The sequence below is a fragment of the Athene cunicularia genome, assembly GCF_003259725.1.
Source record: "Athene cunicularia isolate RWA chromosome 1 unlocalized genomic scaffold, athCun1 chr1_part2, whole genome shotgun sequence".
Taxonomy (NCBI): domain Eukaryota; kingdom Metazoa; phylum Chordata; class Aves; order Strigiformes; family Strigidae; genus Athene; species Athene cunicularia.
In genome coordinates this window covers 66,992,448-67,019,370 of record NW_020799092.1, presented here as the reverse complement: position 1 = coordinate 67,019,370, position 26,923 = coordinate 66,992,448, and the positions used below count along the sequence as shown (strand labels likewise).

Genomic DNA, 26,923 nt, shown 5'->3' with positions numbered 1-26,923 from the left:
TACTGTGCAGGGTAAAAATGCTTTTTATGTTTGCACATCCTTTGGGTTATAGTAAGTGTGGGTGTCCATTATGGAAGCCTTAGAGCTACTACAAACAGTCTGTCGTTCCTTCAGATCCATATTTCTATTCACAGTTTAATTCCTGCTGCTACAGTAACAATGAAGATAGAACAGACTAGCAAGTAAAGAACACGGTCACTGTCCTGATTCAGAAAAGCACCTAGGGCTTGAATACTACATTCAGAAAGAGCTGTGCCATGCAAAGAGAGGTACAGATTACCTGTACGTGCTTGCAGAAAACAAACCAATACGATAGGATGCAAGTATCAAGTAAAATATTTTAATTTGATGTAGAGATGTATAATATCATAGTTGATCAACAGCCAAAAAAAATATCTGTAAATCAGTGAAAAAAATTAAACGTCATCCTCATTCACAAAGATACTATTGAAATAATGCAAATCCACCAGGACACCCTGAACACTGATACTCTTTGCCTCCTCATAGGTGGAAATGGGTGAGTGTCTTACTGAGGAAAGGCAAGATGAATGCTCATCTGTGTGCCATCCTTAAATCAGACTTCATTTTCACACTCAATTGCTATAAGGTTGTATAGATGTTTGCAGTGTGGCCACTTCTCTTCTTTGATCTTAATCTCTTCAGCAGCTGTGAACTGTTATTTATCAAGGCTACAGAGAAGCTCAGAGGTAAATTTAGGAGTACAAAACAACATCACCCAAAAATTTGTCATCTTAAAAATTAAAAGATAAGCTATCTATTCCTATTATTATTCTGACTACTCAAAACTCTATAAACATGTTCCCACTTTTACTGGGGACTTGCCTGGATCTGGAAGGAGGTCAAGGTTAGGGCATGTGCAATATTTACCCTACTGCCTTTTTCCAATCTTTAAAGAATCAAAGGTGTGACCATCCCACTCTGTCTTTCTCTGGGACATTCACCCATTTCTGGAAAATGGCTATTGTTCTGTTGCATTGTATTTTTGGTCTTCCTGTCTCCTCTTCCTTTCATGTGTCTGTCTCTCCTACTGCACTTCTTGACACTTGGTCAGCTGTAGAAGACATAATGTTGAACTTGTTCTGCTCAAGCAATATTATTCACTTAGGCTACTATATGAAAATGGTAACTTTGTGTTGAGCTTATGTTAACTCTGGGGCTCATATTCTAGGGAAATGATACATGTGCACAAGAACTTTCTCAGGTTCCTCCTTGAACTGATTGTCTTCAGAGTTTGATTGAAATAATACAGGCAGTGCCAGCTGTGCCAGGCACACAAGGACTCTGTTGTTCATCTTTGAATTACTTTCCCTCACGTGGTTAATGTTTCTAAGCTCATTGTACAAATACCAGTGAGATGAAGGCACCAGTATTAAGCACTCTTACACAGCAATTTTACAAGATAGCTGAATAGGCAGAAATACATATTTTCTTAACAAACTTACCAAATGTATATAATTGTGATCAATTCTGAAAAACTCAGCTAACCTGGTAACTGAAGCTGATTTCATTATATATTTAATAGCCTTAGGATATATATAGTAGGTATATTAGCTATTGTACCTTATTTTGTTAACTTGTTAATCTAATTTATCTGCAAGCTAGACACTGGTATTCTTTGTACTGTCACTGTATCACAGAACTGGTGTTTTTTAAAATATGATTTTAATTTTATATTTCTGATCTCAAAGTGACTGTGCTACTAGTCATTCTGATGACTGAGAATTACAATAATAAATGCAGTAATGTGTTTCTGCTGTTAAGATCAGAAGATTATGAGTATGCAAAGAGATAAACATGTTTGACAATACTTTTGCCAGCTCTTATGAAATGTAATTAAAATTCTGATAGACAGTTTATGTTGTAGAACTGTAAAATGACCTCGACATAATCTTGAAATATGTTAAGTTGATAATGCAAGGTAATAATTGGTAATCATTTTCCATTTGCTGGCATGTTGCTCCTATCAATCAAAACTTGTAATTTAATTTAAAATCATAAAGGGATAGAAAGGAATGTCAGTTCTGTGGTGTAGTAAGCATCTTTAATGTGAATGAGGAAAAACTCCTATCATAGTTCAAAGACAAAAATCCAAAAAGTCACTTACCTGAACTGTCTGTGAGTGTAATGCAGACCTTATAACCATTGTTAACATTTTCACTCATTTGTCTTTAAATCAAACCTTGAGGGAGCAAGGTGATATTCGTATAGTACCCTATTAACACTTCATATTTCTGCTAAATACTTCTAAGACTTTGCTGTTTAACAAAAACTGGAACAATGCTTAGAGAATTACTTTGTAAAATCTTCCAAAGTGATGGGGTTATACTTTATATGTTCTGCAGGTTTTAGTCACACAAGGATGATTTCAATCAGGTTTGAACAAGGCTTGTACTTGATCTGCCTAGAAACTGGGTGTATAGTATCTCTGTGTAGGGTGTCTTTGGAAAAGTAGTTTTAAAAGCAAAGTATTCTATGGAAACTGCCATTACACTCAAAGGTACGTGTAAGTCAGTGGTTTTTGTTACTTATTGTCTGTATTGCTTAGTTCCAGGCATAAATCAGGAGGCTGTTGTGCTAGGGCCTATATAAATTCATAAGAAAACATAATCAAAGACAAGAGACAATTGATACTTATGTGTGAGTAGATCAGAACACTTTTCATGTGGTGTCAGCATTCCAGCACAGTCTGCTGTCAAGGTGCTTATGGTAGTAGTCGTGTAGCCATGATGACCTTAAGCAAAACAAGGTTTGTAGAGAGTATTTTCCTTTATAGGACTGTTAATAGGTAGGAAAAAAGGACTCCATTGGGAGTGTGTTTGGTTTAGGCCCTGCTGGGACCGGAGACCATGTTGCTGTTGCCCCTCCCCCACCCTCAGCTGGTCAGGCTGGCAGTGAGGCACAAACCCGGGTTAAAATAAGAAGTTGTTTAATGCAACAGTGTGATAAACAATATGAACAACAACAGTAGCAATGCTAACAACAATAAACAGTAATAACAGTAAACAAGACAAAAGATATACAGAGAAATATCGCAATGGATACAGACAGCCCATGCCTGCTTTCCCGCGACCAAAGCCACAAAGGAAAGCTTCACTTGCTGCTGCCGGACCTGACCTCAGCATGGTATGAATATCCCAGCTGGAGATCCCTTCCCCCTGCTGGGGAAATTTAACCCTATCCTAGCTGAACCAGGACAGGGAGCCTCTTCCGCTCTAAAGCAGAATTAGCAAACACCAAGAAGCCAAAAACAGTTGCTCTCAGTTCATATAAATTCTATTGCTTAGGTGAGGTATGTGAGTCTTCGGGGAAAAAAGTGTTTAAGGGAAGTTTAAAGAGAGATAATGTATTTATATGTGGTTGGCATATCACAAAGGGTAAGGATTCAGTACTGGTCTGGAACTTACCTAGGAAGGAATCAGTGAAGAACAGTTTCAGTGGACTAGATGGAGAAGGGGCTTGATTTGAGATGAGGAAGGGTTGATCATACTTGAATGTAACTGTGATTTAGATCTGTTGGAATAGCTGCGTGGTAAATTAGAGAACTGGAGGTAGCATATGAGTACTGTGATTATAAATGGTAGCTTTTCCTTATGGACATCACTGTGTGGATAAATGTGTTACCTAATAGACTGCCAGTAGACCTCGGCAAATAAACTCTGTTGTTTGGTCTCCTATAATAGCAGGAAAGTGCTCTTGGAGTCCGAGTAGGTTTTTCTCATTCGTTGTTAAATATTGTTTTACTGTGTCTCAGATACAAGAGCTTGAAGTGCTATCTTGCAGTTGCCATGCATTTTAACTACTTAAAACACCCCTTATACTCTCCGCCAGTTTAACAGCTTTTGAAAGCACCACAGGAAGTGCTTGATTTCATGCCTGAGGTGCAGTGAAGCATGTGCAAACAACTACAAGCACCAGGCAGTTTTAAACAAGGTCCTAGTACCTAACCAAAATGAGTTTGTGTACAAAAAAATAGAGTAAGCCATTTACAAAAAAAAAGACTAAGCTCTTTAGTCGTGTAGCTGGCTGAAAGCTAAATGCATCAATGTCCTCATATGTCAACAGAGCTGATAAAGATTGCTGATACATATGTAGCTGATAAACTGCAATATTTGTCTAAAAGTCCTTATATTTTTGTTGAGTTGAATATCTTGTCTGTCTTCCTTGTTTGGATTAATCAGTTGCCTGTCTCCCTTGTTGAGTCCAGCTGGGTAGGCACACTCTGACCAGTGATAGCTCTGCTATCATTGCCGTTTTCTTTCAGTTAAGGCTGGAGGAAGAGTCATTCTCTGGTTGTAGATAAGAGAATACAAGCACAGAAGCAAGGAAAGCTTGATTCCAGTGTGGTGTTAAGCTGTAAGGAGCTGGAAAGCAACTACACTGCATGCTAAAAGAGGTAGAGGATTGTGTGCATAACCCATCTTGAGAGCACAGAGTGAATCTGAGGGCATACCAGCTGGGATGAAAGATCCACCTAGCCTAGAATCATGTCTCCAGTATGGGAAACAGCAAGCTGGAAGAGTAGAAAGCAGCACAATCAATGACTTTCCCTTCCAGCCTGTGGTGATTTGCAGCTTATGTTCTCTTTGGGTGGTATGTGCTAATCCTCAGCAGATATTGCAAGACCCTTCTGTCCCTACGTCGAGCCTTTCCTGCCTGTTTCTTATTGTTCCTACAGTTCTATGAGGAAAACCTTGTGCAACAATATGAATAATTGCTTCATGCAGAGCAGGAGCTCTGAGTTCAACAAGCTCACAATAGTGAAATTTATTGTGTGGAGAAGACAGGACATGAGCAAAATGTCTTACGTGTTGCAAGTGTATTAGATTTTCATGCATAGCTACTTAATGTACAGCTACTTCTTCACGTACAAGGGCTGATTGTGCAGCATATGCTAACTGAGACTGATGAATCCAAGCCAACTGGAAACAGTCCACCCCCCAGAAATATCCTTATCTGTGGGCATTATTCTGGGAGACTGTTCATGCTACCCATGTAACACCTGATTTAGTACTATACTACTACATTCTAGAAAAGAACTACATAGTCCACAATATATTATCAAGCTCAGTTTGTATTTTTGTAATTGGATGATAGGAACATACTAATATAGTTTACTAACTGGGTAACAGGATATGAAAGGCAGAGTTGAAATTTCCTTAAAATGTGGTAAAAGTGAAAACTGGTGAAATGTTTTAAAATTAGCAATTCAGAAATTGAGGTTCAGCTTGAAAAAGACAAACTGACAAAAAGAGAAATGGCACTTGCAGAGCAAGGGCACTGGTCAAAGGTATTTTACTGCTAAATCACTCAACAGGAAGTGACAAGGTACAATTTGCAGCTCAAATTAAGAGACTCCTGAGAATTGTAGGAAAGTTATTACTTACAGTGTCATTTTACAAATTTAAAGCCCAATATATAATCACAAACCAAATGTAAGCATGGAGTATTCTAAACAGTGGGGGAAAAACAGGTGAAGAAGCAATTCTGAACCTGTCATTGGCATCTGGAGGGTCACCTTAACAGGTCAGAGATTTTATTCAATCTTTTTAGAGACCGTACTAGAGGCTAGTAAACCACTCTGTTAGGAAGAAAAAACCCCATAATTTTGATATCAAGAAAAATGTGTAAGCTAGCCAAGTAATAATTAGTCTACGTACTTTGACTTTTCTGTAAAAGAGGAAGGCACTGTGATCCTTGGGATCAACCTATACCTGAGGGACAGTTCATTGGTCAAAGCATCCTGAAGGCTGGTAGTTCCCAGGCTGGCAAGAAGTTGCTAGCAAGGGACTTGAAGTTAGGCTTTCTAGATGTCAGATATTCCCACTTGGTCAAATGAGGAGGACATAAGAGCATGGAAGCCTTGTTTGTGATGGCAGAATTGGAGTGGGGAACTGCAAGTTTGGGGATATCTAGTCTCTTAATGGTCCATCAGTATGTCAGTAAACATACTCTGATAGTAAAGCAGGAACCCTGAAATCCCATTCCGTGGCAGTTCCAAATAAACTGAGGGGCCAGGCTACTGATACTTTTGTTCTGTAGGCTTCATGTCACTGAGCTGCAAAGAAGCTGATCATCTTCAGACTTCTGAAGCCTCACATTCCTGGTTGTTGTTATTCTGCTACATAGGCTGGAGCATTTGAAGTCTAGATGCTTGCCTTGTTGGGTTGCCTAGGAGCCCAGCTGGTGAGCCGGGAGGGAACTAGGCACGCTGCAAAACCTTTCTGCTGTAATGCTGCCTGGTTTCATCAAAATCAAATCATCTCTCTCAGATATTTCTTTTGAAATTATTTCAATCTTGATGAGTTGTCAGTCTGATTGAGAACTATCCTGCCTAGGTATTTTCAACTCTCTCTTCATGGAAGAACCTGTTTCCAAGACACTAGCTCATAACCTTAGCATGGATATAAATATTTCATGATAAACAGAAATACATTTCCCATTTATGATTGGGTGCAAATTTCCTTTCCTACATAGACATTCTGGAGTGTTCTGGTATAGAGCTTTCAAGGCTATAACTAATCTGTGGTGTAGATTTGAAGTACCAATATTTTATAGATTTATACTGTGAAGTGTTTGGGTATATCTGGGTAGGGCTGATAAGGTACATTTGAGGACAGGAAGGAGATCTGTAGTAGGTAGTTACATGTTAGTAAGTATTGTGCATTTATTTTCCTGGTATATTGTTTGTCCTCATTTATTTCCATCACTATAAGCATGTATGTAAGAGTACATGCTCAATTTAAAATTGTTTAACAAATAGTATGTTTAGCAAACAGTAAGGGGGCGAGAGTGAAGAAGAGCATAAGCCTGAAACTACTGTATATTTTATTTCCATTTTTTGAGAGAGAAATTTAAAGTAAACAGTCTCAGAACATGATTTTTTTTCAGTTATTTTTAAATTGCTTCTTAAAAAAAAGTATTCCTTGCTTATTTCATGCTGCACCTTCAGTGATCATTAGTCTTTATTAGCCAATACAGATTTATTGTGTTGCAAAACAGTTGTAATGTGTATATGTTGGAATTTTGGAGGAAAAAAACATTGATCTTCATACTGGAAAAAGCAATGGCTATACCCCATCAAAGGCAACTTAAAAATTTTATATCAGTGATAAAACAGGGCACAGAAGAATGCTAGATGGTCTGAACAACAACCGCCTACCCTAAGTCTGCTGGGAATTAGATTTGAAAGGGCTTTAAGTCTTGTGTATTGAATTGCTGGGTTTCCTCTGACATAAATTGCTCTTCTCTCTAAAACCTGAAGTCAGAGCCTGATTGTATGAACTCACTATATAGCTAATGGCAGAAAATCCTAACCCAAAGGTAAAGGATTTAAAAATATTTGTTATTTAACTTTTCAGCGTGAAAGACAAGCATCAGAAAAGCTGTGGAAAATAGTAATTCTAAATTTTTTAAACTGTCATGAGTAACTATAACCTCTGACATTTGTCCTGACAAGAAATCCAGCAGCCTTTATTATGTTGGAATGCCAGCTGGAAGACACAATTGTGCATCCCCAATAAAGTCCAAGGACCAGCTGAGTTAACAGCCATATAGGCAGACACTGAAATCAGTAATCAAATTTATCAAATTTTTTCTGGACTGCTGGATGGTGAGGGAAGAATAAATAAGATACCTTCTGCATCCCAGTTGACTGGTCACTGATACTCAATGTTACCTGATGTCATGTGGAGTTATCTGTACAGCAAGACCTGTAGGATAGAACAGACAATTCACAGTTCAGTTCTGTCATTCAGCTGATGGATTGATTTTTGAATGAAGACATTGAGAAAAATGGTGAGGTGTCTAGTCCCCATCCTGTCCTCTGCTGGCAACACTCTAAAGAATGACACTCATTGTTGTGTCTTGTCATTCCTCTGTATTCCTGTGTCTTGCTGGTGTTCTGGCTGGTGTTGGGTATTTGACTATATTTCTGCTTTAAGTAAAACATACAAAGAATAAATCTAGAGAAAACATGAATCCTGAAATTTTCTGCAGTGAATTGTTGCATAAAGACAACTTTAAATTTCCACGTGGTCTTTACACTGGATACAATTTGCATATAGTTCACTTAAAAATCCACTGCTGCACTGGATAGCATGTAGTATTTGGAACTAGCTGCTTTATATGCCAGGATGTCATGCTGGATATGCTAGTACCCTGGGTCTTTTTAGAAATTCATAGTGTTAAAGGTACTTTGATATACAACGTAATTTACATGGAAGATGTTCTACAGTTTGAAAATCGTGTATCAGCATACTGTTTGATATCATAGGATTATTTTCACTGGAATATGCTATAATTTTTTAGTTATTTTTAATGTTAGAATTACATACTTAAACACACTTGTGATTTCTAACAATGTTTTTATTCATCAGCAGTCTTCTGTTCCTGTCAACTGTTTTGGTTGCTGCCCATTGCTGTCCTAGTATTGATTAACAAAATGTGGCTCAGTCTCACTAATGTAACACTGGAATTGTCCTTTCCTTGTCATAATTGATAATTGCAGAGTTATGATTTTCTTGTTTACCTTTGCAACAGAAGAAACATTTGCTACAGTTAAATGATTGGCTTCTGCCTGAAAGTTTTGTTTCATCTCCATTGTAAAAATATTTTCTGCAGTTTCTCTCTCTATTAAGAGCTGATTTAATGTAGCTTTCCTAATAGGAAAAAAAAGCTCTTCAAACCTGAATTTGACCTATCAGTTAAGCAAGAGGATGCTTAAAATAGATTTATTTTCTAAAAACTAGACAATGTGGAAATTCTGCAATAATTTGATAATTTAGAAAGCACACAATAACAAAGAGCACAAGTTTCTGAAACTTGGGAGAAGTAGGAAAACGCAAATGTATACATTGTTTTTAACACCTTCCCAGACCTCTTTTTTTGCCAGCTACCATATGAATCGACTTTATCATGACTTACAAAGACCATAGTAAGAAAAGTTTGAATTACTAGTTTTTAAACATGTACTTTTGGACTGTTTAAATCCATATAATCTGTTTTAGTGATGTTACTGTTTTATCCCTATAATCTGTTTTACTGATTTAGTTCCTTGGGACTTTGTTATACAGTTACTTTTACTTTTTCTTATAATGGTATAGTAGTTTAAGCAGGTTATTTCTTCATTCACTAAGTCATTATGATAAAGATACACACGCAGAAAGGATTATTTCCTTCGTTTTGTTACAGGGATATATATCGAAGCTATTATGGTCACCTTAATTATACATTTTCAGATGTTACCTTTCAAAGTTTAATTTTGATTTCAAATTTCCAAACTTACTCCATGTTTTAGTTTTTCATTCTATTTAACTCCTAAAGTTATCCCTTAGAATATATCAGGGGCTTTACTGATGACAATCTGTCTCTGGGTCTGAGAAGGCTTCTTCAGACTACCTGGGTAGTTTAACCACAGTAGCAATGGTCTTGAGCATTCACAAGAACTGGGAAAGCTTGTGCCAGAAACTTTCAGATAACTTGCACAGCATGAAGGGTTTTGGAGTACCTTCATAGCTTACATGTCTAAATCCCACTTGGTTTGTTCTCAGGGGCACGTTTTAGACTGACACCTAAATGAAGCATCAGTAGGGCACTTGGCATCTAGGCTCATAGTGGAGATGTGGTGAGTGCAACCAGTGTAGTCTGAGAACATTTTTACTGCCTACAGTCACTTGAACAGCTTGCAAGATTGTATTGAGGAAACTTTGCCTAAATGTAAGCATCTCTTACTCTTTGAGACTCCCAAGGAAATCAGAGGTATCTGTACAAGGCTGGCAAGTGTGATGCATGGGAAGGAACTGCAAGACCACTGCACTCTCTGCAGTGACAGGTGAAGGGCAGGCAGGATATTTTTGAGCACTAGATGACTGCATGTGGATTGGCTCCATTGACATATTGACTCCATCCATTGAATATAATGGGAACTCGGGCACCAAGTTCCCACATGGAGACATATGGTATCGTGATCTCAGACTGACTCTGACATGGTATGTGCCCGAATCCTATTTGGTTATTAGGTATGACTCTTTCTCTTCAAACATGGACTGTCTTTTTTTAATTAAAATTCATTCCATGAATGAATTCTCTGTCAGCCTGATCAGGTGTCACTGGGAGATTTGCAACTGGGCCACTAAATGTGGTACAGAAGAAAGTGGAAGCAATTTGTATTAGTTTTGGGGCAGGTTCTGTTATCTTGTCTCCAATACAGACAACTTGACTATGTGCATTCCAAGATTGATTAGATTATACTGTTGGTTTTGACATGTAGAAATGAATAATATGTTGCTTGAATGCTTATTTCTTTCTCTTTCAGTTACTGTAATGGATGTATGTTAGATCCAGACTGTGGACTCTGCTATAAATTGAATAAATCAAGTGTTGTTGAGTCCTCATGCATTCCTGTTGATAAGGATTCTACAATGAAAGCAGCTTGGGGCAGGTATGTCAGTTTTCAAGATTTTCTGGTCTTGTGCTCTACTATGCTATTGAGAATGCTTTTGTTTTTACATAAAATGTTACTCTTAGGATGTTCTGAAAGAAAAATTAACTTGGCATGATCAAAAATGGGCAATTACATTCTAACAACTGTTCTAAATAAAAGCCTTGACCCTGATGTGTGCAGTGAGTTTAGTGTAGTCTGTCACTTAGAAAGTATGGCAAAAGTACACTAGCAATTAGGAAAATTACTTTTCCCTGATGTCTTCCTTTATTTGAGGCAGGATATTCCCTAGGTACACACTTAAAGCTCTCTGAATTAATTTTGTTTTCAAATGCTTTAATTAAACCACACTTTTAACATTGGCCTACTAAAGAAACCAATTTGCTCTGCTGAATAATCTAAAATGATAAAAATCTGAAAAGTTCAAATTGTCAGAATCATGGTTTGTGGCCAGATTTCTGTGTTCCTGTGCTTAAAAGCGACATCATGCTATGTGTTGCATTTGGGGTGTGAAAATGTGTGCATTCATACATAAGTCCCAATGCAACTGCAAAATACATCACACTTCTTTTCCTTAAACAGCACAAAGATTCCCTGTTAAGTCACAGCATTCCTCAAGGTTTTAAAAGTACAGGCTGTTCTTAAGAAATGGCTTTATGAGTTGGAACAACGTCCTGTAAAAGCTTTATCAATACTTTAATAATGATGAGGGCTTGGATTAGAGTTTAGAATGGTTCACTGCCACAAGGGAATTATATAATTACTGCTGATAAAATGTTTAATTACTGCTGATAAACACTCCTCACCATAATTCATCTATGCCACCCACATGCCATAAACATACTTGGAAAATAGGCAAAGATTCATGTATTTTTTTTTTTTTTTTTTTTTTTTTTTTTAAACTTTCACATGTGTTTCTCAGCAGTTAAAACCAAGTGCCTTAGTGGCATTGAGTCATATTGGACAGAGGTTGGAAGGTATGAAAATATCTACTAATTGTAGAATCATTAATTTTAAATTACTCTAAAATTGCTCTCCTTTTGATGTCAGTATTATTAGAATGTTATGCCTAGTAGTTCATTCCAGATGCAGAAAAGGATATCTTACATTTTTTGTATTCCTAATTTAAAAGCACTGTGGTCATTTTGGAGCTATTAATGTTTATTAATAAATAACTGTGAAAACTACAAAATCTCATCCCTCTTGCTTGTTCTGTGGCTATCTTCAATGATACATTATAAATATACCTTGCATATTACCTAATATTCTGATGCTCTACAGCACTTGGACTCTCACTCATATTTGTAAGGTAACAGATCTCTCTTTGTATTCCAAGTCAACATATATTTCATATATGCTATAGTTTTAAGTAACATGTCTGTAGTTAGCAAAATTGTGCTAGCATGCAGAAAGACATAAATAGAAATATAAACTTGTTATGAATAGTTGATAGATAAAATCAAACTTTATTTTTTAGGCAGTGTTTATTGTATAACATGTAGTAAATGTTAGCATCAGCAATCATTTTATAGTCCTGATTCACTCTCACATAGCACTCCTTCTTGTACAGCATACTGGAGCAAATTAGATAGAAAATAAGAAACACTTCCTTTCCGTATTGCAAAATACAGTATTTCCATATTGTACATTAATTCCATATCATAAGGACCCCATTCAAAATCTTTCAAGAAAAAACAAAAATATTTTAAATTTGTTACACTGGTAGTCACTAGAGTGAAAGTCCTGCCTTAAGAAGGAACCCAAATAAAATATCCACATTTCTTTTTCAAAAGATTGTATGTTCGTCTCCATTTCTAGTGTTTATTTCATTAATTTCTAATCTTGCCTCCACCTGGTCTGTGTAATCAGGCAGTTTTCTAAAAGCCAGTCCTTCAAGCTGTGAAATGTCAGGTGGCACCTTCTGTGCCTTCCAAGCCTTGTGGAACCAGCAAGTATTTCACCACCTCCTCACAGGTGTGTATTTCTGCATAGTGGTGCAGAGGGAATCCCCATGGATTTTGGCTTCCAAGGATTCACATTCAGGTACCCCACCCCCAGCTCTGCTGCCTCACATCCTGAGGCTGCTTCACGGCAAAATCAGTCCCACAAAGCCATAGGATTTCCCTGCCAAGCGAGAAGGTTGCTGCAGTGAAAATGGCATAGTTACATTCCCAGTTGCATCTCAGATGGTCAGTTGTTGTCTGTATCTTTCTGGCAGCATAGGGAGAACAAGCGCTTAAGACAAACTACCAGCATGGGTGAAGAAATTGTGTCTGTACTACTGATGCTTGAAATTGGAGCCCTTCATTTCACAGAGTTACTTTGTCACAAGCTAGATGTACGTTGGCAGTTATTTTAAAAATACGTGGCATTTTTATGATCAGAAACTGGTTTAATAACTTGAAAGATGATTTTGTGATCTATGGACAGCTGATAACCGTAATTATCACATGCGGCCTCTTTGTAACTCCTGTGTATTCTGATGGCTTCATGCCATCCAGTATTGGCTGAATGGGTTTTAATGGTTTAAAACATCTAGAGTTACACTGGCCTCCTATGGCCAATTTATGTTGCCATTAATTTTGCTCAGGAGAGAAGGAAGATCTGAGCAATTTATGTGGGATTTGTTGGACTTCAATTTGCCTGAGCATTAGCAAAAGCAGCAGCTCTGACTATCCTGCCTGATGCAGGAGTTTCAGAGAAACAGCTTCTGCTGTGCTTGGATTGACAGTGCTGTGCAGAGCATTTCACTGCTGCTGTGTTCATATTTTGGTTATGATTTTCCTGCTGGAAAGCTGGGACCTGCAGCCATGGAGAGGTGCCTACAGTCACATCATAAGATGTGTGTGCAGTTGTCTTAACCCCAACTGTCCTGACATTCACTCAGGGCCTTATCCCTGATATGTAACCTACCAGCAAGGTGAGAGGTGCTTAGAGGCACCAGGAAAGGCCTTGTCATATTTTTCAAAGCTCTCTGCAGCGTGCAAGCTGACATAGAAAACCCTCCTGTTTATGTCTTTATACCCTTGCACTGTTCTTCACAGTTGGTGCCAAGGTACTTTGATAACACTGACGTAACAGGGAATGTTTTGACTGTTATAAAATACTGTAATGTATTTTTATTTACAAGAAGTTTCCCCAGTGCCAGCCTAGTATACTAGACACCACCTCTATGCATATTGTTAATCCTATTTATTCAGTTACAGTATGTACTACATTGAGAAGTTCTAGGGAGGGGAGGGAAGAGAACAGAGATTTTAGACTCCTGTGGCTGCTAGCAAGGCTGTTTATGTTGCTGCGGTTGTCATAGAAACCTAGGGAGACAATTAGAGCGTCCAAATGTTTTTCAAGAAGAATATAGCATTTTGGTTCTTTTGAATATAGGGAACTCTGTGGCCAGCACTGGCCCTGGGGCAAGGAGACTGCCTAAGAATAAATCTGGCCAAGTCCAAGTCAGGCCTTGAAGCGGCATGGGTAACATGCAGTGGGTACAATTGTAAGATCATATAAGACAAACAGAGATTTATTTTTTGTTATTTAATTAGTTATATAAGCCTGACCTGGTATTGGAATAACACAGAGAGGAGCATCTTGCCCAGGGCACCAGCACACTCAGGTGCTTTGCTGCCCTTGGTACTGAACCAGCTAACAACTGCATGCAGATCTTGCCATCTCCAGTTCTGCCCAGAGACATATAAAGGAAGGTTTCAAGACAGTGAGTAAGAATATCCTTAATTTCTTCTTTTGTAATTAAAAAAGGAGGAGCTGTGTCTCTTTCTGTGTGGTCAGAGGGTTCTGTTGGGACTGTGTTCTCAAAGATTTAGGGAAGTTTTGCAATTAGCTGTAGCACGAAAGGGATTGTAGTTCTGTTCTCTTCATCAACATCGAATTATAAAATCCACGCTAAGTTGATAAAAAGCATTATCTTGCATTTACAGATGGGAATGCATTGGGAAGGTTCCAGTATGAAGCTCAGGTGGCACAATAGAGGTCACAGGCAGAGTCTGACTCTCAGCCAGGACTGAATGTGGGGGTGATTGCTTTCAGTTCTGTGCTTCAAGAGCACAAACTAAAATGTAGTTTTTCTCCACGATTGCAATTACTCCCACCGTACTCTCAGAAACCTTGAAACTTCCGTCTGTGTAATTGCAATAACCCTAAAGGCCAGCCAGGAATGCTCTGGAAGGAACTTCAAATTGCATTAATGTTCTTACAGTTGAAAGAATAACTGTGCAAGGAAAGGAGCTACTAATAGTGCCTTGACATGAGTATGTTGTCAAGACCACAGCAGGCCCACAACTGTGAGCTAAAAGGCTCTCATGAGTGACTCTGAGCAATCTCCCTCTGGAGAGAAAGATGTTGACTTTATACAGTAAACAATTATGAAGAAATAATAACATCATCTGCAGATCACAGAACAAGCCTAGAAGCCATCCTGTCCACAAAATTAGCTGGCAGGTCTCCACAGGCCCCAAAGGAGGACAACTGGGAACAGAAATCTATAAAGGGAGAGGAGCTGAGTGATTTGCTTTCTTCAGCCATTTTTATTAACTTCGTTAGAGGAACATCTCCCTGCCACGGGGGTTTAATGCTTTGTGGAGAATCCTGCTTTCATCAATATAAAGAAGCATTCCCCTCTCTGAGGGCTCAGTGCAAAGGGGAGAGCTCTGCATTTGGGAAGCTCTTCATTTTCCTCTGGCCAGTGCTCTCCTGAACTCCTTCCTTGCATGTAAAATTAACGGCATGTTTACAAATGCCTGGTAATGCTGTTTTGTGTCACTGTGTGCCTGTTACTTATATCCATCACTTTGCTGAGTTTAACTGTATCTCAGAAACCTGTTCTGGGAAAAATGAGTTTAAACTACCTGGGCACTGCGAGGAAGCAGGTCAGGCAGTCAAACCCTTGTTCCCAGCTTCAGGAGAGTTTCCACTGCAGGAATGTGCATGACGACCTTGGCATTTGAGCCTGGATGCTAACTAGATTCCAGTGGTTAAAAAAAACAACATGGGAGTTCATTAGCTGGATTCTCAGACAACAGCCTGGTTTATGTCCAACGGGGGACATGCCAGGGTCTGTCACAGCCTCGGGACTATTCATGGGAGCTTTACATTCATATAGTGCTGCTTGTTGTCTAATGCATAGCAGATCAGACTGTTAAAATGATTAGAATACTTTTTCTTTGTGGCAACATTAGATTTTTCTAGAAATCTCAGCTTCATTTTGCTGCTTGTAAAGACAGACATAAGTAAGTTCATTACACTTGTTTTGCTAGTCACTGTCTTACAAAGATGATTTGCAATGTGATGAGTGCCTTTGTAAAAGTTGCTGTGTCTGCTTTACTAATGAAAAAAAAAAAAGTACATGCATATTCACACATTTAAAGACTGAGAATCTATTTTCAGTACATCATGGGGAACGGGTATACAGACCTTTCCTGTTACCACAGAAAGGCTAGCACCAGAGCAGCCTTCCAGGAATGAAGTACTTCTCTGTCTGTGGGTAGACATTGCTTGTTTTGTCGTGCAGGAAGTAATGAGAGAAGATTTTATTCTGAAATGATGATTTGGAATCTTTCTACAGGGGCCTGCATTGAAAAGTGCTGCTTAATTCAGCAGCAGTTAGAGGAGAAACTAGTATTTCTCTTACTACGTCTTCAGATCAATAGATGAAGATTATACATAGGATTATGGCTCTCACATTTGCAAAGTAAAAAGGTAGTAGAGGGAGTAAATTATTCAGTAAAGTAACAGGATCTACAGCATATTTACATCTGCATGTATATTGGCAGCACTCAGAAGAGCTGCAGTTATAACCAGTAGTCTTAACAGAAATCTCTTTCTGGACAATATGCCAAATGTTTACTAAATTGAATATTCCTCACTTCAGTAGGAACCAGAACACAGAATCCCCCCTATCCTCTCTACGATCATTTAGGAAAGAAAACCAAAATCCATGCAGTTTCAAATAGAATTAAATTCTGACGATCTTCACCATTGCCAGTAAGTATGAAAACTATATGTTAGTGAGGTGTGCAAAAACAGAAACAAAACCAAAATCTGAAACCGATTACAGTCTTTGTCAGCCTAAATTCTAAAGCACAAGGTCTTTTCAGGGAAGAGGATATAGGACAGTGTAATCACAGTCTAATGGTTGCATATACCAATGTGATTCTGGAGAGCTAGAGAGGTAGAAGAGGAATTGAAGAAATCTAGTATGCATATTTAAATGCCATCTCTGCTAACTGGTAAGAGCAAATAGGAAGACTAGAAGGATAAAGTGATGCAGAGTATCGTGTCTGAAACTATTTACATTTCTTTAGCATAATTACTTAGGAATTACTATTAATAGCTCTAACTCATATCTACTGAATGGCAAATTCTGGATGCTTGAAAAAAAAGACAAAATGTGTGCCTAGTCAGACCTGTTATGAAGTGAAAGTATTCTGACTCTGGAAGCATTCAGTTTATATGTTGAAAGCAAAATTTATTTGTTGGAGACACCTAGTGCAAAATAGAACTTTAAGGCAGGTCTGGTTAGTTTGAAACATCATTTGTATGTTTGTTCTCTACCTGTTTGTTTGTATTGCACTTTGCTGCTAAACATTGCCTCCAGATCTTACTCTTAAGTTACTATTTAAAAGGCATTCTGGTAGAGGATGATGAAGAGACAGATGCTTGACAGCTATCTAGGTTACTTGTTGTAACAACTACTTCATATGCTATAGCACTGAGGTAACTGAAATAGAAAAGCAAAAGTGACCCTTGAGCTAAAACATTCCAAAATGCTGGTTTGTGTCAGGAAAAATTGTGTTATTTAAATGGAAAAATGCTTGAGTCAGTATTCTTCACCACCTAAAAATGGTCCAAGGAAGAAGATGCTGTGATGTTTAAAATTTGAATTTACATCCTATTGAAGAAGCAAGCTTTCTGCTCAATTTCAGTCAGTCTCTGGTCAGCTGAGATGGGACTAGAAGGAAAATACTCAATTCTGATTAAAAAAGCATGTTTGCTTCTAGTTTCACATGTATTCAGTTATTGACTCCAAAGTTTGGGTTTAAATAAAAATCCTCAGTGAAAATTGTCTTGACAGATTCTTTTAGGTTTTTACACTCTGAAATGGATTTACTAAATTGAAATTTTCTGGTTTGCGTGTGGAAGATATTTTTTGAAAGATGCATGTGGCTTGGGATTTTTATTGATAGAAGATATTTAACATGGTCAAACTCAGCCTTCCATACAGCACCTTGTACCTTTAACAGCATCCCTAATCCAAATCTTACACACCTTTATTCCATAATAAGTAACTCTTCAATAATCACATCATCTGATAGAGTGAAATTGCTGCATATTCCCTTCTTAAAAGGGTGAAGTTTTCAGAGTATTTTTTTTGCTTTCTGAGGGAAAATAAATTAACACATTTCTGCATTAGGACTGTTGAATAATTCAGTATGTTTGATGAGTTTAATTCATATAAATTATTGTATGTGCTGCCTGCATGTGTGGTTCATTTTCTTGAGAACAGAGGCAGTAACATCAATCCCTCACTGGCACAAGATGAGCTGGAATTATTGATTCATTTGATTTAAAGTTGTGACCTTATTTTAGCTTGTCGGTCAGTACAGGCTAGGAAATAGGCAGTCTGTTAGATGGCAGGTCATGCTTCTGAACAGCAGCACTTTGGGTATTTCTTCTTGCTTATAGGATGTATAGACTTTCTATTTTCCTGTAGCTTTCCACAGCTGTCACATTACCTTTGCTTAGATGATAATGAGAGACGAATTTGACGTTCTGCATGATTATTTAGTTCTTCAGACCTGTGATTCAGATGATGTATGTTCCCATTTAGCATATTTTCTTGGCAAAATAAATATTGTTAAAAAGCACTTACTTATGTAAAGTTATTTTTCTTTGTCAGAGGCCATGGAAAATAGATGATTACTTTGATTTCTGCTGAGTTCTTCTAATGACAGATCTCAAACTTTTGAGTTTAATATAACAATGAAGACTTTGGTACCCACTGTTTATAAATGTTATAAACTAGAGATAATGTAACTACCTATCATTTCTGCATTTTAGAAAATTCCTTAGATTTGGTATAGGTATTGCACCTGCATGCACAAATCAAAGCAGAGCAACACTATGTTAAGTGCTCACTCTCACAAATCAAGCGTGAAATAATTACATTGTTATAAATGTTCTTACAGTATTATTTAAATCTCCTTGGGGCGCCATTTCAGTTACGACATTAATGATTTCCAGTGAATTTTAGGGCTGATGGTAGAGGAATCATTCTTTGTATAGCTTTGTTGGTTGATTTAATGCAGAGCCTCCCCAGTATATTGTGTGGGCAGGGATGCGGTGCTTCATTCCCCTTCTGAAGCACCAGTTTCTCTGAGCTATTTAGGACAGAGCTATTGCCACCTACTGGAATCAGGGAAAAGCTCCTTTTTAAAAATACCCTTCCATCATTTATTTAAAACGATGAACACAAGATCTCAATTTTTTTATCTGGATAGATTTCAGCCGTAATGGCAGAAACACTGTTAGTTAAAAATGTAATATGTGTGTCTAAATTGCTGTTAGAGCAATTGAATGCAACAGTTCAGTACTTCAGAGGGAAGGTTAAGTTGTCCAAAAGGTGGTTATTACAACTATTAATACATAAACTTTCTATCTATTCCAATAACTACAAATTAAATAGAGCAGGGAAGTACTAAAAAATGTGTGCCAATATGAAAAAAGAAAATTCAGAAAATTATTTTTACCTCCCCACACTTTCCTTTTTTTTCAGAAGGATAAATGTTTCGTTCTTTCTTCAATTTCCATTGAAATATGCAATTGATTCTGATTTTAAGGTTTTAACAGCTCTATGAAAAATCATTTCTGCACAGTGACAGTTTGGCAGATTCTGTAAGGTGCAGGGGCTGCTGTGTGGTATAAGCAATAAATGAACTAGCTTTAAAATCATCGGCAGTGTGCCTGCAGCAAGCAGAGCCTGACTCGGGAGCTCTGCCTGCCAGGCCCTCTGCTTGCAGGGTAGGCAGCCTTTTGGGGGCTTCAGGACTGGAACTTGGCAAATAAGATATTTGGATGATGATTGCATCGATGATGCTCACCATTCAGTGCTGCATCTGGTAACTTGTTATAATTGCGTCAGCATGTCCCATCTGTGTTTTGAGTTTGGGGTTTGGGTGGGATTTGCTTTGTTTTTCTGAATTGAACTATAAAAACTCACCAGTCTCTACTAACTTCGTCTACCAGGTTTCAACATGAAAGTATATTTCTTTCCGGTTCCTTTTTACAGCTAAAACATTGGGGTAATTAAAAGCAATACATTTTTTATGTTTCTTTACTGGTTTTGGAGTCTTTAGAAGCATTCAGAAAGACAAGACTGTAACACTGAAATAGAACCAATTTCATTTGGAGGTTGAACTTCCAGTGAATATTCCTTCTAAGCTGCCTTTATACTGTCACAACAATCACCTTTCTTTCTTTGTCTTTCATCATTTTTGACCATGGGCTTAGAATTACCTTTGGTGATTGTAACTCAAGTGATGCTTTTGAGATGCTGGTGACATTCCTTTGATAATAATACTGACACATGGTGAAACAGCAATGCATCAGTAAAGGTTACTTGTAATTGCAAGTAAGACTAAGAAGTCTGGATAGAGTTTGTTTTACTCAACTTCACATGTCTAAAATTTTGACCTTGAGCTGTCTTGTAGTTCCTTGACTGATGGAGTAAAAGATGCTGTTCATTATTGTTTTTTATTTGCAGATGGCCTTTGTCTGTGTTTCATAAAATAGACTTTGTTATGTCATGCCATCGAATCTTGCATGCTGCTCTGTTAATAATGTTTTAATTAATATTAAAATATTGATACTGGTGGTTGTTGAGCCCTACACTCAGCCATTTTTACCAGTATTTGTTGAGGTGATATGTCTTCATATACCTTAGGAAAGAGGTGTCTCCTGGGAGAATTGATACTTCTACAGTGGTTACTACTTCTACACCTGGTTAATATTTCTGTTGTAACCAAAAGAACTTCAGAAATATTTGTTATTAAGCAAATTAAATGTAAAGTCAGGTGAAAAAGCAAATGAGATTAAACATGAGGTAGAGATTTATTTTATAGTAAACTTGAAGGAAATTCTAAAATGCTGCTTTTGGCATCATAATCTTCAGACCAATTTGTTTCAGTAACTTAATTATTAAGTATTCATGCTGCAAGGAGATGCAATCAAAAAGACTAAATGCTTTTAGATTTGGAAACAGAAGCTAGAAGTTCTCAGATTTGATTAGCCTGGTTCTGTCAGTAATTTGGTTGGAGCCTGGTGCTTTGTCCATAAGCTCTCAAAACCTGTCAGAGCCAGGACGACCAAGAACTTCCACATAAAAGTGCCAGGAGCAGCAGAAATGCTCCAGTGTAGAGAAAGACCGGGAGCAGTGAACTACAGAGGGGGGTTTGCATGCAGCTGAAATATTTAATATACCAGTCTGTAAGGGATGCTAAATGCCAGCCTGTCTTTAATAAAAAAATACTTGAGCACCCTATATTTATGAACATTTTTGTCCTCAAAGAGCTTGAAAAAATTAAAGCCCTCCTGCCTGCAGGCACCTGTGAGTAACTGAATGACCAAATCTGTATTGTTTTTGGTGGAAAGCATCCTGCAGCACAGGCTGTCTCCGGGAGCCCCCCTGGGGTGACTGGTAGCCACCTTCCAGTTACTGTTCATCACTGAGATCCTCCAAAGGTTTGTCAGAAGAAATGGCCAAATCATTAATGAGCACGCCCTCCTTCCAGAGAAATAAGGGAAGCCAGCAACGTCTGGATGAACGCACGGATGTGTATACATGCTCATTGCTGAAGCTGGTTGTTCCAAAAATGAACTACTTCTGTATAACCACAGAAAAGCCACTAAACAAACTTCAAAGCATATTCTGGGGTCACAGGGAGTCCATGAGTCTTTCTCAACCTTGATGGCTACCAGGAGGGAAATAATAGCTCATTCTGTTTCCAGAATCCCTCTGCAATACCTTTTTGCTGGTTGTCATGCAGAGATAGCTTTGTGCTCGTGGTGTTTAAAACTTGTGAAATGGCATCTATTTCATGAGCAATTAAATATTCCCGGATGCCATTACTTGCAAGGGCTTGCCGTGTGCCTGCGCCCATACTGCGGCATGAGATGTTTCTTTTCAGTTCATGCTTGATTGCTGTGAACAGGATTGAAGGGGGGATTTGCAGCAGTTGCCAAGGTGGTGGTAGCAATAATTCTCTTGTCCTACCAACTGCCATGCATTCAAGTCATGTCATTGAGCCACAGCCCCGTCACACACGTTGCATCTCCATCCAGACCTGCACATGAATATGTGATGCTTTAGGTGTTACAGCAGCGGATCTTGCCTTCTACCCACATCATGGCATTTTTTCCACTCCATCTGGTAGATTGCAGTGTTTTTCTTTTATTTCAACACTGATAGCTGGGTGGCTTTGTGACTTGCTGATGGCACTCCACTGTAGTCTACCTCTGTGTTTATAAATGGTTGGAGTTCTCATGCACATAAGTAGTTTGGAAGCTGCAAGAAACAGTAAAATCCCTCTTAAAAGAAGTAAAAGATTTAAGATTAGTAAAGTTGTTCAAGGACATGAACAAAATTCTGTGATGAGAAGTGAAATTTCAGTGGAGCAGCAGCACAACCTCTTATAGAGGCACAGACTTCAGCAGCAGGATATGCCTGTCAATAGAAGGGACAAACCCAAGGTTTATATGTGTATTAAGAATATTTTAATGAGAACTGTCAGATAGTTTAGTGCCTGTGAAACACTGTGTGTTTGTTTTTATTCTTTTGAGATCAGGGTTTGTATTCTACAAATGAAAAACCAGGAAAAGTTATTGAAGGTCTTGGTCTTTAAAGTACACAGATGTAAGTTGTCTGTAAAGCATTGGAATACATCCCTGAGAGGAGGGGAAAGGGCAGAAATCTGCTATTGCCTGCTGTTGCCTTCTGAGCCTTACCTGAAATGGTGCATTCTTTCATTGCTGCTTTTTTTCTATTTTCTATTAGCTTGTAAATACACAGAATAATCTTTAAAGTTGCAAAAATATATTTTTATGTCTTTTCATTAAAACATTTAGCAGCTGTGGGCTTTGCTTCTCCTTTAACGTTACCCTAATACAACTTTACCCTTGTATAACATCTAGGTCCAGTGAAACTCTCTGATTTTTGTAGAAATATTTGCTGCAACTAAATATCAACATACCAAGCTAAGAAGTGAGTCATACTTTAAATTGAGGAAAAAACTCTTCAGAATGGATATTAAAAAAACTAATTTGTCTTTACAAAAGAAAGTATCTTTAAACTATTTATTCATTTTTGTAAAAAAATCTATCCAGAATTAATTACCAGATTGTACTCTTTCATATGCACTGGTATTTGATTCTCCGTCTTAGACTTACCACTCACTGCTGTCAGTGTCACTGAATTTTACAGTTTCAAACCTTAAAGTAGTCTTCTGGGTATACATAATAAACCCATTTTGTCATGGCTTCTTAACTTGAGAATACTGCATCTGATTTTTACAGCTCTGGTTTCAACCTGTGAACCCCTTAGCTGGCTGTTAAACTTCGGCCAGGTGTTTGCTGAATATAGTCTTAGACCTGGATATAAATGGATATAGATTGGACCTCTGTGCACTAGTCTGTGCAGTAATATATTTAGATATTTGAGAATTTTATAAGATGCTCATTTTCTTTAAATATATAAATATTTTTAATAATCCTTTTCCAGAAAACAATGCAAAAGATCTTTTTTTAACAAAAACAGAACAAAAAATTTGTGACTTTTCTGTTCTTTTCTTTTTGTCTCATTTCATTTATTGGTTGAAAATTGGGGCAATTTTGAAGTTTAACACTAAAGAAAAAAAAACAAAAACATATTCCTTCTGGTTTTTTCCTCAGCTGAACAGCTGTGCACCTGAAGGTGTCCAGTGTTAAAAAGTAACACAAAATACCATATTTTGAAACTGTGACTTATTGTCTAATGATTAGTTAAAATGATCATAGGTAGAAATGCATGATGGACAGTGATATTCCATGAAGATACTTATTCTGGAAGCTAATTAAGATTTTTGCATTTTGATCAGGTTTTAATTTGAATTCCGTCCATTAAAATTCTGTACGTATGACTGCTAGTTGTTTAAGTGAACAAATAATTATTTTTCATAGTTGTATGACCTCTCACAAGTTTATGCATTATTAATACAATATTTGAATTATTTAATATTTGGTCATGATTAGGAAATCATACAATTTATTATTACTAGTTCATTTTAATTTGTACTGGGGTAAACCAAGTGTGTCCAGTCAGGATCAGAATTAGGACTCAGATAGGGCAGTCTGTACAATACAGAGACGTCAGATGTTTCCTGACAGTTTTATCACCATCCGATACTTTGGAAGAGTAGGAAGAACTTGGGAAGAAAAGTCAGTCAGTCTATGTGTAGTGTGATTAAGGTATGTCCTGTAATGAAAACCAGGTATTTGCTTATTTCTACTCCCAGTTTTCAAGTGTGCTGTAGCTGGGACTGGTGTACATGTGTGCCTAATGGGTGCTGTCAGCTCTTGAGAAATCTCAGATGGTTCTTTAAAACTAGGTATAAACATTATTCTGCCTTTTCCTGATTTGAGTTCATTTCTCAAGGTAAGGAGCACACGAAAGATGACAAGGGAAGCTTGTCAGACAGTGTTCTGGTAGTAGCAGAGATTTGTCTCTCTCCCCTCCTGGTAGACATGATGAAAAATGAAGCTTGAAACACTTGTGGTGTGCCAGCAGGGTGGGAAACTGCAGCCAACAGCCTGGAGGTGGTCAGCAGGACTTGGAAGGCACCAATATAGGATAAAAGAAGTCTAATGGAGTAGCAGGCTGAACTTTGAGAGGATAGGAATAAGATACAGCAATAGGAAGGAGAACCTTAATTCCAGAAACAAATCCAAAACGACACATCTTGCATCGGGAGATTAGAGTTACCTAAACACACAGAAGTGGCTTGCTCAGACCCACAGCTAACAAGTGTCCTAACTGGCACTGTCAGACAGCTGAGCTCCTTCCTTTGGCAAGGGAAGCAGCAACCGTGTTGTCCACCCTTCAGAATCTACTAGTACATAGAGTTACAAAAATATTGAAACACAGAGAAAGGCAAAAAGTTAAGAACCCCTTTGATATGATTAATATTGGAGAACTGCTTGTCATGGGGAAAAATTGCTTCTGTTTTCAATCATATGGTAGTCTCTTGCTCAGTCTCTTCATATTGAAAAACAGCTCCAGTGCTTTATTTATTGGGCAAATTCAGCTGCAGTAGCAAAGCTGAAATTTCTCAGTTTGTGAAAACGCAAGTGTTTGCATTCAAACTGTCTAAAGATTTTTAGCTAAATAAATAATAATGTAAAAAAAAAAAGTTCATTTATGACTGGCAACAGAGGTAGATGAGTGTACCCAAGTCTCATGCAGGTGTGGGTTCCAACATGGCTGAGAATCATAGAATCATTTAGGTTGTAAAAGACCTTTAAGATCATGAAGTCCAACTGTAAACCTAACACTGCCCAATCCACCACTAAGCCATGTCCCTAAGCACCACATTCACACATTGAGTGGTGACTCAACCACTTCCCTGGGCAGCCTGTTCCAATACTTGATAACCCTTTCAGTGAAGAAATTTTTCCAGTATCTGATCTACACCTCCCCTGGCACAACTCAAGGCCATTTCCTCTCATTTTATGGCTTGTAACTTGGGAGAAGAGGCCAACGCCCACCTCACTACAGCCTCCTTACAGGTAGTTGTAGATAGTGATAAGGTCTCCCCTCAGCCTCCTTATCTCCAGACTAAACAACCCCAGTTCCCTCAGCCACTCCTTATAAGACTTTTGCTCTAGACCCTTCACCAGCTTCATTGTCCTTCTTTGGACACACATGATCACTTCCCTGTCCCTGCTGGCCACACTATTTCTGATCCAAGCCAGGATGCCATTGGCCTTCTTGGCCACCTGGGCACACTGCTGGCTCATATCCAACACCCCCAGGTCCTTTTCCACCAGGCATCTTTCCAGCCCCTTCTCCCCAAGCCTGTAGTGTTGCATGGGGTTGTTGTGACCCAAGGGCAGGACCCAGTTGAAGAACGTCATGGTCCTTGGCCCATTGATCCAGCCTGTCCAGATCACTCTGTAGAATCTTCCTACTGTCAAGGAGATCAACACTCCCACCCAACTTGGTGTCTGTGAACTTACTGAGAGTGCACTCAGTCCCCTCATTCAGATCACTGGTAAAGATAATAAACAGAACTGGCCCCCGTACTGAGCCCTGGGGAACTTGTGACCGCTTGCCAACTGGATTTCACACTCTTCACCATAACTCTTTGGGCCCAGCCATCCATCTAGCTCTTTATCCAGTGAGAGTACATTTGTCCAAGCATGACGGAAGGCAGTTATGTCTTAGAGACAGGTATTTCTATGAAGTAATTATTTCAGTAGGGTCTTTGTTTGGGTAAATTAAATCTAAAGTAATTTTAAAATTTAATAATGTGTATGAACTATAGTGAAATACTCCTTGTGATCAATTTTAGGAGATTTTATCAGTCTGTAGAGTCTCTGTTTCTTTTGTAAGAAAGAAGATAAAAGAGGGATCAGAAGATAACAACCAGTAAGGGAAAAGACACTCAATCTGAGTAATTTACAGTTATTTCTGTACATGTTATGTGCTGCCTCCAAGCAGATCTGTAAGAAATGCTGATTTAAACATAAAACCTTATTAGAAATTCAGTTCTCAACATACAGCACACAATAAAGAAGGGATCTCTAAACCCTTTGGCTCTCTAGTGGGCAAAGCAACCAAGCTTCTGGGTTTTATTCTTTTTTAATTTATCTTTGAATATGTGCTTTCAGTTTCCCAGATGTAGAGTATGAAGTGCCAGTCATTCAGCTTGAGGAGAATAATTTTCCTGTTGGTATTGTTCTAGCTCTAGTAGCTGCTACTAAACTTACTTGGCATGGAAAGCATTGCATAGAGAAAGGAACTGACTTTGTCTCTTAATTTAAGATTTTTTGAAATACTTTGGATAGTGGCAGTGACTATAGCTGGTATCTATTAAAGTGCCCTGGTTTCTGTTCTTTGTGCAGGGTATCACCCACAGCTCTATAGGTATAATGGCTAGATCCTGTAGCAGGGGGCCTCAGTGGTATAAAGACTGTTTTTCAGTCATGTACTGAAACTGCTGAGGTGCAGTTTGCTTTCTTGCTGTGAAATAATCTATTTTCCCAAGTTTTTGAAGTGCATGCTAATATTTTAAAAACTCTTTGCCGGTTACAGCAAAAGGCTTCAATGAGTGTCCCAAAACGCTGCTGTTATTTTTATGTAATGAAGGATAAGCAATGTCTAGCTGAATACCATGAAATTTTATGGGTACGTGTTTT

The 26,923-nt window shown here is 38.1% G+C and overlaps 1 protein-coding gene across 1 annotated transcript in view; it reads left to right on the top strand.

The window, feature by feature from the left end:
- SLC2A13 (solute carrier family 2 member 13) overlaps positions 1 to 26,923 on the top strand; it is a 178,093-nt gene that overhangs the window by 138,093 nt on the left and 13,077 nt on the right. Inside the window, exon 7 of the mRNA XM_026868199.1 lies at positions 10,334 to 10,459. Within this exon, the coding sequence (XP_026724000.1) occupies positions 10,334 to 10,459 (126 nt within the window). The remainder of the gene's footprint in view (positions 1 to 10,333; positions 10,460 to 26,923) is intronic.